This window comes from Tetrao urogallus, assembly GCF_951394365.1.
Source record: "Tetrao urogallus genome assembly, chromosome: Z".
Taxonomy (NCBI): Eukaryota; Metazoa; Chordata; class Aves; order Galliformes; family Phasianidae; genus Tetrao; species Tetrao urogallus.
In genome coordinates, this window is record NC_136816.1 from 10,185,926 (window position 1) to 10,199,213 (window position 13,288).

General features: G+C 37.9%; 1 protein-coding gene across 1 annotated transcript in view; it reads left to right on the forward strand.

Annotated features, from left to right (window-relative positions):
* Positions 1-13,288, forward strand: part of GRAMD2B (GRAM domain containing 2B) — a gene marked incomplete at both ends in the record, with an annotated part of 31,486 nt that overhangs the window by 12,683 nt on the left and 5,515 nt on the right. The window contains 10 exons of the mRNA XM_079548485.1: positions 2,395-2,517; positions 4,118-4,205; positions 4,497-4,563; positions 5,223-5,326; positions 9,383-9,478; positions 10,569-10,640; positions 10,761-10,841; positions 11,493-11,604; positions 12,729-12,851; positions 13,041-13,128. Of these exons, the coding sequence (XP_079404611.1) occupies positions 2,395-2,517; positions 4,118-4,205; positions 4,497-4,563; positions 5,223-5,326; positions 9,383-9,478; positions 10,569-10,640; positions 10,761-10,841; positions 11,493-11,604; positions 12,729-12,851; positions 13,041-13,128 (954 nt within the window). The remainder of the gene's footprint in view (positions 1-2,394; positions 2,518-4,117; positions 4,206-4,496; positions 4,564-5,222; positions 5,327-9,382; positions 9,479-10,568; positions 10,641-10,760; positions 10,842-11,492; positions 11,605-12,728; positions 12,852-13,040; positions 13,129-13,288) is intronic.

Here is a 13,288-nt window from a genome sequence, read left to right on the forward strand (position 1 = left end):
TTTTCGCAACAAGCTTTTTGTAGTAAGTGTGGTTGTTGACTCGGGCTGCTTTGATCTGCCAGTAGTATTGCCTTGTCAGAATAAGCAGGCTGTCCAGCCTCATACTTGCAGGATTTGCAGGCTTTCAGAATAAAGGCGCTCCTGTAACTGTGGGGAGCACCTTAGTTTGACAGTTCTATCCTCATAAAGTGTTTAACAATATAAAATTGCTTATTTGGGTTTTTCATTCAAAAGATTGAGCTCCAGCTAAATCAGATCATTTCATTCTAATGTATGTAGGCCGAAAGTAAAAGCCAGTGCCTTGTGGTCGGGCAGAGCCAGTCCAAGAACAAAACTCGGAAACAATTTATTTTTTCCTTATAAACTTCTTTAGCGCTGTGACCCTTTTAAAGTAAATGCAAAGTGTGAACTGACTTAGCAAGTGTCAACTCAGTGCCCCTGTGGTGAAGACTGTTAAGTGATGGGGAGGAATTAGAAAGGGGGATAATTGCTGTATGGAAACATAAGACTTTTTGAGAACAAATCTCAGAATCAGCAAGGCAAAACTTCATGGCTTTAACCCTAATTTAGCTGTGAATTAGAACACTATTAAATTCATTATATCTTCAGTAAGACATTGTGAGCTGTATCTTCTGATCTTATTTACCAAAGCATAATCAAAGCTGAAAATATTATGCTCTTACTAAAAGCAAGTGGGATTAGTCTGGGAATCTCTGTCAGCAAAGCTGTTACCTTAGTAGGAAAAATAAACTTCCTATTGATACAACAGTCTCACTTGATGGCAGTGGCTATGTTGTCATCATAGAATTGTAGAAATTAAACATTGTAAAGAAAAATTTCTGTAAATGCTCTCATCTGTGTTCAGGCATTTAGATTACAGGCAGCACAATTTGTTTTTCTTTCACGTGGAAACTTTAGTCTTCCATAAAAGGGTGTGTTTATAGGTTGTATCTACTTGTCATGTCTTATTTTAAAGCATTAACATTCTTCAGACCTTGCTATTTGTAATGGCATTTTCCTCTAAATTTTCTGAGGTGAGAAAATGATGAGGGAAGGGCTTTAACATATTGCTTATTGCTGATTCTTCAGTGTGCATTTCTGAAACAGTGCTATGTGCTATGAAAGGACAGTGCACTGTGACAGTTCTGCAGAAAGAAATAGCACTTTCGACACATGGAGTGGGCCCTTCATTTGTTAGTTTTGTGCAGATCAAGTCTTGTGGAAAAGGTAAGTGAGGCAAAATACAATCCAATGTCCTCATACAACAGTGAGCAACAAATACTCTGTTAAGAGTTAGGTGTTACCATGCATAATGTTTATCTCTCAACCTGCCAATCAAAGTAACTTCCGTTAGTCATCATATCTAAGTGCTAAAAGTGAAATGCATTTTTCCAAAATGAGACTGTACATTTGGAAAGGAAACCAGAGCTGCAAATGTCATGAGCACTGTAACATCTGTGGCAAGATTTCAGTTTACCTCTCCTCATTACTGAAATTCCAGCACTCTTAACTGTTGAGATGTATAATCATAGAATGGCTTAGGTTGGAAGGGACCTTAAAACCACCTATTTCAACCCTCTTGCCATGAGTAGTGTTATCATCCAACTAGATGTGCTGCCTGGAGCATCTGTCCAACCTGGCTTTGAATGCTTCCAAGGATGGGGCGTCCACAACTTCTCTGGGCAGCCTATTCCAGGGCTTGACCATCCTCTGAGTAAAACATTTCTTCCTATGATCTAAGCTAAATCTCCTCTCTTTTAGTTTAAAGCCATTGTCCCTTGTTCTGTCACTATCAGATCACGTAAAAAGTCTGTCCCCCTCCTGCTTGTAAGCTCCCTTCAAGTACTGGAATGCCACAATTAGGTCTCACTGAAACCTCTTCAGGCTAAACAAGCACAGCTCCCTCAATTGTCATAAGAGAGGTGCTCCAGTTCTGTGGTCTTCATGGCTCTTCTCTGTACATGCTCCAACAGCTCCATATCTTTCTTGTGCTGGGGCCTCAGCCTGGATGCACTACTCCAGATGGGGCCTTTTAAGGCAGAGTGGAGGGGAACAATTACTTTTCCTTGCTCTTCCTGAGTGCTACATCATCCATATATCCAGTTTCTTCTACTGGTCTGTTGCTCTTTTTCTGCCTGGGTCCCAGTCTCCAGTCAAGAAGAACCAGGAGAACACTACTTGTGCTTCTGAACACTTCAACATCTTTCTAATGAATATAAAGTCCTGACGTAATACTGACAAGTTAATAGATGCAGACTTTTCAGGACCTTAGTGTAAAGGATGTCATAATTTCGTTTTTCATTTTGTTCAATAGTGACAATATGGCAAAGTGGCATTTGGCATTGATATGAATCCTGCAATACACATTGTTTTTTTTTTTTTTCCCCCCTGCAGTTCTGATGTAGAAAATGGAACGAGTGAAAGAAGAAAGCCAGGAAAATCACCTCCTGTTTTGCTGCAAACTCCTACCAGTGAAGTGGAACATTTTGATGATGGAAAGAAAGTTGATTTTGCTAGGTAATGGTCAGGAATATTATCAGGTTTCTGCTAATTAAAAAATCAGAATGGGAAGCTGAGCTGAGAAATGAGATTTATCAGATACCCCATTTGTGGGTTAGCTTGCACCCTAAGCAGGTAAGCAGGGAGCCTACATCCTGAGGCTGCCATGGCAGCAGCAGTCAGAAGAGTGGTAGTATGAACTCTTGGGTTGGATTAGCTTTCCTCTTGTAGGGAAAAATGCACTGCACTGTAACCACTGCTGGTTACGTCCTTTTCACAGCCAGGTTGATGCAGTCTAACTGAGCTGCAGTTTGAGTCCTGGGTTATTCGTAGAATACTTTCTTGCTAGTGTGCTTATCCACTATAAAGCTATAACCAAAAAATATTTTTGGACTCTGCACTTTATATTGTATCAGATGACTGCAGTCTCTCTTAAAGAAACTGAAGTAATAATTTAAAAAAAAAAAAAAGCAACTTCTGAAGGGCAAATTTTGCATTCCTTTCACTTTCAACTGGGCAGCTAATGCAGAAGTCAGTGGTCAACCTGACAGTGGTTGTGGTCACAGGGCAGGTAGTTACAAAGCAGCACTTAAATTTTTGAAGCATCTTTGAGAGAAATATGTGACAACTTTTTATGTAAAACTTCTTTCCAGTTTAATCCCTCTCATACAGTTTGACTCTATGCTATATGGAAGGATTGGCATAAGGCAAAGCTAGCTATTCAGTTTGACTGGTACATTGTACAGAAACGTGAATATGCCTACAGATGTATATTGGAGGCTTCTTCTGTGAGGGACCACCTGAGAAACACAGCCAGTCCCCCTGCTGTATAATCTCTTTCCTAAATTTATTTATACCCCTAATTTAAGGTTCCTCTCACTCTTAGCCCTGAAATAAGCAGAATTTATTTTCCTATCATCCTCAGAGATTTTCCTCTGTGCTCTTTCTACTTCTGAGCTGTTTGGCTTTTTTATGTTGTTGTTGCTTTTTTCTTTCAGTATGAATTGCTAAGGGTGTACAGGTACAACGGCTTCCTATAAAAAGAGCATTCATAGTCCTTTTTGATTTATTGGAAACTTCACTTCCAGAATTGCTGGTTGTCTCATTGATTTCCATACACTGGTGTTTGTAGCCATTCTCTGAATGTACATCCTTGTTTTCTCTGTTGCACTTCCCAAACAACCTCCCTTCTTCTAGTATAAGTTCATAGCTTCGACTGCACTAGCTTGAACTCTCTGCTACTAAGGTTTGACTTTTATTACATTACCAAGTGAATTGCTTAATGTTTCTTATGTTGCTTGGAAACAAACATGGAGCAAGGCACAATGATGATCCATTAAACCTATAAAAATGCTTTGAACATTTTTTTTCCTTACAACTAGTGGTCTAAAATATTCCTTCTAAGTTAAAAATAGACCTCTCGGAGGACTGGCCTAATTCAAGATTAAGACAGATTCCTATACATTGCTATGTACTACTTCAAAAATCAGGTTGTAGCAGTTGAAAGATTAACGTGTCTCACAGGAAAAAAAAGTGTCCTGTTGATAACTTAAAAGGCAAATTAAATGAGGTCAATAATCTTACATGGCATGCTTTTTTTTTTAATTATTATTTTCAGGACAAAGAGCAGTACAGAAAGCCCCCTCCTGACAGTGGAAAGCAAGAATGATTCCAAAATTGAAAGGAAAAAACATATCTCAAATCAGGTAGGGAGAAGATGGACTTTTTTTGTTGATGACTGGTAAGAGCAAATACTGAACTGGAAGAGCACCCTTGTTTACTAGTATTCTATTTCCTGGTTGTGTAAGGATGTAGGTCCCTTTTTTCATCTTAGATCAGAACAAGTTAATAGGCATATAGCAAAAATGATGATTTGCTGTAAAACAAATAGGCAGAAGGAGAAGAAAATGGGAGTATAGGAAGTGATATGAGTCACTTAATTGTAAGAATATCTAATAAGGCATGTGTCTTTCATGGTGGGCTTTTTTGTTTTTTAGCTGAAGGCAAATGCACACTTTCATAAGCTGTTTCTGGATGTTTCCATTGATGAGCCACTGAAACAAAGTGAGTATTAAGACCTTTATATTGCTGGCTGTGGATCAAAATACCGTTAATATCTGCCAACTCTGGTGGCATAAAAAAAGCACTCCCCCAATTTTAAAAAACTTTAACTCCAGCTGCCTGGAGCTGCAAGGCTTCATTTGCATGCAGGGGTGTTTCTGTTACAGTCTTGTAAAATGTGTATTTCTTTGTTCTTCGTGTGTTTAGCATCTTTTGGTGTTGTAGCTCACTTTGTACTTCTTAACAGAGTAACCTTGAGCAATGTTTTGAAAACTGGTCTAAAGCTTTGTAGGAATCTAGGTGGTACTCTGTCGAAAAAGTGTATTGGCATCTGAGACCCTGTTGCATATTACACATTTCAATCTTTATTCTTCATCTATTTTGAATTAAAGCTTGTGAAATCTTCTGAGCTTTTCTATACTTGTAAAACTTTTTCAGTATATCAAGGTTTAGAGTGACAGAATCGTTTGAGTTGGGAGAGGCCTTTAAAGGTTGCCTAGTTCAAATCCCCTGCAATGATCAGGGATGGTTTGACATTGTTTGCTAAAAGATACATACCCAAACAGGTAATGGGTAAAAAAAATAAATAAATAAAAAGCAAAAAAAAATGCCAGTGTGTGTTGTGTGTACACTAAAAGTTACAGAATATCTTTATACTTTAGGTTTTACCTGTGCTCTCCAGAAAGAAATTCTTTATCAAGGAAAGCTGTTCCTTTCTGAAAACTGGATTTGTTTCCATTCCAAGGTTTTTGGTAAAGACACTAAGGTTAGTACAAAATCGTAGTACAGTTCCTTAGAAATCTTGTCATCACTTGAAATTTGCTTTATTATGCAAGGCTAGAAAACTTCTAATACCTTCAAGTGTTACTGAAAAGAATGACTATGCCCAAAAGTCTCTCTAAAACAGGAGTACTATTAGTATTAAAGAACCAGTCATCGCTTTAAGGATTTCCTGTCTGAAAAAATACATAAGAAAATAACTTGACATGGAATTACAAAGGCTGCCAAACTCACACAGCTGTAATTGTATGAAACTGGCTCTCTTGGGTTAACTTTGGAAAAGAGAAGGAGGAGGCAGGGTGCAAAGTATAAGGGCTAGTTGGGGAAATGGTGGGAAGGATCAAGCACACTCATTAACAGTTAAATAAAAAAAAAAAAAAAAAACACTAAAACTGACTCCAGAGTGAACTTGCAAAGGCCTGAGGGGATTCTTCTACCTGTTCCTTCTGTTCTACATGAACAGAGAAAGTCTAGTAGGCTTTCACTTGTGAGCCTAGTGTAAAGAAGAGAACAAACTTGAACAGCTGGGACGATCTTAATTACTCTTTTCTCAGTACAGATATGACCTGCATAACGTTTTATCCCCCTTTGATGAACATTATGCATATAGTTAAAATTGCACTGCACCCAAAAATATGCATGTTCTGTTTTGTTGATTTGGAAGTTTTGGGGTCTTTGTCAAAATAAACTTTTCTCTGTCTTTGATCTTTTATTGGGAAGAAGCATGATTTGCAGTAAGGATTTTTTTGGCTTCTTTCTTTCACAAGTACTTCATTGAATTGCTTGCTTTTTACATCAAGACACTTTCTCAGTGGTGCTGACACCAGTTTAGGGAGTTCACAATACATTCTTTCTGTTCTGTCAGCTCTTGTGCTGGAACACAGTATATCTTTGACAGGGACTTTAAGAAGGTAGAATATGTTTCTTAAAAATGATTAAAATTATTAATGACGCATTACTGAGACTGGCTCTATAACTTAATACATATTATTGCTTGGGCCAAGAAACTGGACTATTGTTTCCTAGTTGATGCATTATATTAATTAAGTGTAAGTAATATATTAATATGTATGATGTTGGTGTGCATGTCACTGAAAGCCAGACAAAGAAATCAAAATTAATGAAGGATTGGATGCCATCATTTAAGTTCATAGCATCTACCTTGTCAGGTAGTTTCATTAAAATTGAGGTTGCTGTCTGTGTCCTGCACAGCACAAATGAATGTGCCTTGACCTACTCCAAACTGCGGGGCAGCTTTCTAAAATTCAAGCTTAGCTTGAATTTTACATGATTAATACATGATTAAAATCTAATAAAAAACCTGCCAAGTTGAAGAGAAAGATGTGGAATAAAAGCTGCTAAATGATAATCATTTAGAACTGGCAAATGATATTAGTAAAATGTCAGCAGTGTGAGTGTATGTATATATTCATATAAATGATGCAAAGGGAAACAGGAGATAAAGTAGATAAGTTTTCAGAATGTGCCTGTAGTGATATTCCAAGCAGTCAGTCCTGGGTCCCTGTTTTGGAAAACATTGAGAGGGGAGAAAAACGAAAATGAGAATGAAAAAAGAGAGAGGCCTGGTCATGTAGTTCCAGTTGTCTTCCCTGCCTCCATAACACATACACTTGATTCAGTCCCATATAGCAGGCATAGATTTTTAGACATATCATCAACAAAACAACAGGGAAATTGGCCGTATAATGAAGAATCGTGTAGTAAGGGAGGAGGAAATCAGGCTTGACAGGAAGAATCGTTTTCATAGATGCCACATATATTGACAGAGTTGCCAAGATGCAAAACCTCTATTGCTTGAAACAGTTTAAACTTAGCTGTAACCCATCTGCTGAGAGAAGTAGCAGGTCTACATGTTCTATTACATTTATCAGGACAAGTTCTTCTACCTACAGATTTTCTTCTTTTAAAATCTTTGGTGGGTGAAATAGTCATGAAAATAAGGAGATTTGAACCTGCAATGTAAACACTTTGTGTGTTCAGAAATAAAAGACTCCTTCTGCAGGATTTAACAGGCTTTGAAAGACTTTGCTGTCTTTCCAGGTTGTTCTCTTTTGGCTGTATGTATTGACCTCCAGTCTTCTCTGGAGCTAAGCATCATCCTAGTTGCTTTTCAAGATGCCTGCATGTAAACTTGTTTCCTGAAATAATTATTACTCCAGATAGAAATAAAATACTAGCAGTGATTTTCCCATTCTAATCTAATGCTTAAGTAAGAATGCAATAAGCAAGTACTTAATCCCACTTAAGTATTCTTTAGTCTTGATTACAGTAATGTTATCCATCAAAATTGCATGCAGCAGAATGCCATTAACATCTCTTACTTAAAGTGCCTTGAGGTGGACTGAACCAACTAGAGAACTTCTAAGCTGCGTTTTTTTTATCACTGCTATTTGCAGATTTTCTGCTGATAAATCTTTGGGAGTGGTAGGTTTCATTTATTTTCTTGGTGGTGGTTGTTATGGTTGTTGTTGGTTTTTTTCAGCAACGCAAACTGTATTCTGACTACATGACAATTCTGTTCTGTCTTCCTGTCAAACAAGCATCATATCTACTCCCTTCTTTCCACTCAAGAAGCAGCCTTTTTTGAACAGAAGAGTTGCAGAATCTTTTTGGATCAAGAAAACATTCAGTTCAGGAAAAGTATAATGGAGAATCTATTGAATTAGCCTGTTTGCAAAAGACTTGGCGTCTGAAGCCAACAAATAGAATTGGCGTGTTTAGATAAGATAAATAATTGATATAAAATAGAATTAGATAGAATAATCAGTGTCCAGATTAAAAATTGTGTTCAGACTTAGAGATTCTTAGACTCAGGCATAGGCCTAACAAAAATATATAGTTACAGGCATTGGCTGTTCTTTGTGGTTGTGCTTTTTTCTCTTTTCTTTTTTCTTTCTTCTTTTTCTTTCCTTTTTTTTTTTTTTTTTTCTTCTTTCACATATTTTTTAATAAAACTGAGTACTGAATGAATGAATGAACAAATGACTTTCTAGCCTGCAGATGACAGAGGAATAGCTAGCCATGCTTAAGCAGTGGCTGGTTATCTTGCATCCAGATGAAGCACACTTCTTGTTAGTTCCAAAAAATATATATATTTTTAATGGCTTGGTGTTGCTTTGCACTTATTGCTCTGAACAAAAGTTAATGAAGGTTTATGAAATTGCACAGAGAAACCTTGTTCTCCTGCATTAATGTGTTTTTAATTCTGTGCTCTGATCGCTCAGTGCTCAATCTCTGGACACTTTTAATCTTAGTTTGAAATTTCTCAAACTATTGAGGCAGGTGTTCTCAACAGTAGCTGTAGCCTGTCCATGTATATCTTGGATTATTTTATTTGCCTAACTTTCTAAGCCCAAAGCTTTTCAACTGCAAGTCAAACCAGCTATTCAGTCCTTTGTAATACAAGGTTTACAGAAAGAACCCACGCATAACATTTTAACTGAAATACTCTGAAATATAGCACCACGCATATTACTGAAGGGGTTGGATAAAAATAATAAGCAGGAGGGAAATTTGGGAACTTTTCAGTGTAAATGTAGCCAGTTTGGGTGGCACACAGGAATGGGTATAAATAAGTCAGAGGTCGTGTGGTTACTGGATCTTTCAGTGATACTCATGGACAAGCTGTTTACTCAGCTGTTAAGTGCAAATGAAAGGATCTGTAAGTAGTGAAAAGAGCTATTTTTTATTCTTCAATACCCTGTTGTCTGATTTGTTTTGTTCCTCAGTGAAATGCCTAGCTTTAAGACTACTTGCTTCTGGCGATCTACAGTGAACAAAGCTTCCAGTCTTTTAAGAGCATCTGATGAAAATAGAAATAAAAATAGTTAAGAAATAATATTAATCTGAAACCACACCTGTTCCATATGAATTGTTAGTAATCAAGGACACAGAGGAGAAATCCTTACGTGGAGAGCATTGAAAGTCTGGCTTATCACAGCTGGTAGACTGGCTACTTGTGGAACAGCATGCAGGTTTGTATGCATGTACTGAGACTAATACTGCAATGGTCTTGTTGTAGATCAGCATACCCGTGCTCTCAGTGACACTTCTGAAGAAAACCAAGACTGCCCTTCTTGTGCCAAATGCTCTGATCATAGCAACAGTCACAGACAGAGTAAGTACATAGAGGACAATGCTATTGAACCCTGCCTGTTCTCCTTTTCATTTTTCAACATCTTTTGTCCTCCCTACTTACTGGCACTCATATCATGAGAGATTCTTGAAGGTGCCAGCTGGTCATTTAAGCAGGTAGAGAAATTGGTCACGTGTAGTCATTTAGATTTAGAATCCCACAGGGTCTGGTTTCTTACCAGATAATTTGAGCTACTTCTGCCTCCTCAAGTGTCAGACAAGGGCTATGTAGAACTTGATGAGAAAATAAGAAATGCAACCTCTTGTTGTCAGCTGTTGCCTGTAAGCTATCATTCCTCGTTCTCCAAGACTTCTGTGTAGTGACACCCCAGGAAGTGTGTGCAGGGAGCGTTCTCTGCCTTGCTGGCAGCTCTTCACAATGTTCAGGCATTTTTTTTGGGTCTCTCACCCGATCAGCAATACCTTAGATGCAGCAAAATGCAGTTTCTCCCTACAATCTCAGTAGTAATTGCATCAATTAGTAGAAAATGTGATTATCCTAAGAAAAAACAAAAACAAAACCATTTTCTCTGCAGAAATGTTTTTGAACTCGGGCATTTTTTTTTAAGAGTAGGAAATTATTATTTTTTTCCACTCAGGGGGTGGTGAGGCACTGGAACAGGTTGTCCAAGGAGGTTGTAGATACTCCATTCCTGGAGGCATTCAAGGCCAGGCTGGATGTGGCTCTGGGCAGCCTGGTCTGCTGATTGGTGACCCTGCACATAGTAGGGGGGCTGAAACCAGATGATCATTGTAGTCCTTTTCAACCCAGACCATTCTAGGATTCTATGAAAACATATCATGCAAAGTTTTTAAGACAAACAAACCAAGAAATTAAAATTATAGATCTGGACTATGCTGTTTTCTGCAGTAGAACATGGCAAATTTTATGTGCCTGTTCTGTGTTTAACCTCAGTTCTTAATCTCAGAAGGAGTGGAGGTTTTCCTTGCTACATGAAGGTTCTTGAAAATAGGTGGTTTTGCTGATTAGATAGCTGTCAGTTTAAGTAAGATGAAAGGAAGCTTGTGCTGTGTGTCTTTTATCAAATGATTTTGGAACTTTTGTTTTTCAGTATATGTTTGTCTCCTTACTCTCCAGAGATACAACCTACAAGCTATTAAAATCTATATGTAGACATCTTGAGGTAAGTACTAAAGGGAATGAAGAAATGCAGATTTATGTTTGTTATTACTGCTTTACCACTTTTAACTGCTGGGCAATTGCTAGGAGTGTTTCTTGTTAAAGCTGCTGCCTTTTTTTTCAGGATACGAGTATGGGCAACAGTCCCAATCCATCTTCTGTTGAAAATAGCTTCAGGGCTGATCGTCCTACAACTCTGTCCCTGGTAAATGGCTTCGATGTTTGTTCTTTAGTCGCGCTGCTCTGTTCATTGCAAATCCTTGTAATGTCTGAAGGAAGGAGACCAAAGAAAATTATGACATCTGTTTGTAAAAATTCCATGAACTTTTTAACATTAAGAAGCAGTGATAGCATAGGTCTAGCTTGATTAATTAGATATATATTGTGTATGTCTTAGAAATATTACAGGGTGTGTATGCCCTACATATTTCTCTTGCTGTCAGATATCACTGCTCTGTTTACTTACTTAACAGTCGCTGCTTCCTCTGACATTGGCTATTTTCAGAGTATTTCTTTTACAGTCCTTCCATTGTGAGCCAGTTCAGAAAGCTGAAAGAGCTGTGTCTCCACATGTGAAGACCAGATTCTGACTCTAGAAATGCCTGCTTGTTCATCTAGCAATCTTTCTTTTGCAGGCATACTTAATCTTCTCAGTTGAACTAAGGCAGGGAATGATGCTTAAATTCTGGTGGTTGTATGTAGTCTGCTTATTTTGCTAACCAGATTTCAACATCTTGTGTTATCAAAAATTACTTCTGTTCAGGCAGTTTTAAATATGTAATTGTTAGTTCAGTTTCTACATGGAAGTCAGAGGAAATAAGGTTAATTAGACTTGCTATGACTGTTTCCCTACCAGGATTTCAATGAAGACTATTCTGATCTGGATGGAATAGTACAGGAGCAGAGACAAGAGATGGAGGAGTCCAGCAGCACAGGCTCACAGACCCCAGAGCTGGAACGCTTCCAAGGTGAGTAGGATCATGGAGCTCCAAGAAGATGGAACAGATTAGTTCTATGTTTTGCTTCTGTAATTCCTTCCGATGTAGAAGTGGATCTGTGTTCTCCACAGTCCTGCAAACTACTTAGGTACAGTCTTCCTCGAGGTTGCGAGAGCTGAATTTCCCCTGTTATGTTGCGCTTTGTAATCCAGAATTAAATAATGACTTCATCACCATCAGGCTTGATTTATCACTACTGACTCCAATTGCATTCACCATCTGTTTCATATGCCCCTTATCAATTATACTGTCACAGATATAGCTTAGCAAACATTCATGCTTCCTTTCTCTTCCTCTTTCTCTCTATTTTTCTCTTTCTCTTTCCTTGACACTTTCCCCTTTCTTTTTCATTTTTAATTTAAAAAAACTATTATAAAATAGCTCAAGTTATAAAAAAACTGTCTTCTAATCAGTGCAAATAAATATTATGTACTGTGGTAGATTTTAGTAATCAAAACTATTTCGTATGATTTTATGTTTCTGTTTTATGAACCTTAATTCTGTTCTTTGTGGTCATCAAGGCTCCTGAAGATATCATCCATTGTTCATTCTTACTTCAAGTATTTCACCTTGTTAGCAAGAATGCTGTGTAGGTGTCACAGAATCACAGAATGGCCTGAGTTGGAAGGGATGTCAAGGATCATGAATCTCCAACCTCCCTGCCACCAGCAGGGAGGTGAGCAGGGCCACCAGCCTCCCCATTTAGTACTAGACCAGGCTGCCCAGGGCCCCATCATCTCTGTAGCATATTCAGTCCTTTTGAGCGATTGCTTTTTTGTCTGTTTAATCTTCAGTCTGGAAATTCAGTGATTATCTGTGGAACTTAAATGGGTTGCCTTCTCTTGAATAACCTGGAAATGTAAACGTACCATACACAATCCCCTTCAGTCCACATGCTTTTCTTCTCCTTTGTCATTATGTGCAGTTATTACATGGATTATTTTAAGTCCTGTAAAATAACAGCTGCTTTCTATCTATGTTCAAAGTACGTCTCTTAAAACCCTTCTGTTACCATATTCCTTGGCTAACTTAAGCTACAAATGGTTTCCTTTGACCTCATATTTCAGCTTTATTAAAAATCTTGCTTTTGACAGATTATCGCGTTGTTGAGACACAGACTCACTTGAAAGTTTCAAAGACTGAAACAAAGTCTGTCCGTTCCGATGCACGCAGTAAATGGGCACCTGAAGGAAAAGCCAGAAACTGCCTTCGAAATGGTAGGAAATTAAGGGCAGATCCTCAGCTGAAGTTAGTTGAGTCCAATTCATGTAGTTACATCAGTTCATGTAATATGGAAGATTTCTTCCTGTTCATCTCTCTGTTCGTATTATCTGTTGCATGCTTTAAAACACCATTGTGTCTTTGGTGTTTCCTGATCAAAACAACATGTGTTCTTTCCCTAGCAGGTCATTCTGAACCTTTCAGATTCTTTCACAAGGATAAGTTACAGAAGCTCTTATCTCTGAACCACATACTTATATTTTATGCAGTTCTGTAAGTAAACAATTAATGTCAAGATTGTTGAGCAACTCTGTTTTTTTTTAATGTAGATTAATATTATCTCAGCTTTGCTTGAAAAAGAGGAAATTGATGAAAACTTTGGCCTTTATATCTTTTCAGAACTAGAAATGCCAGGATAGACCTATTTAACAGG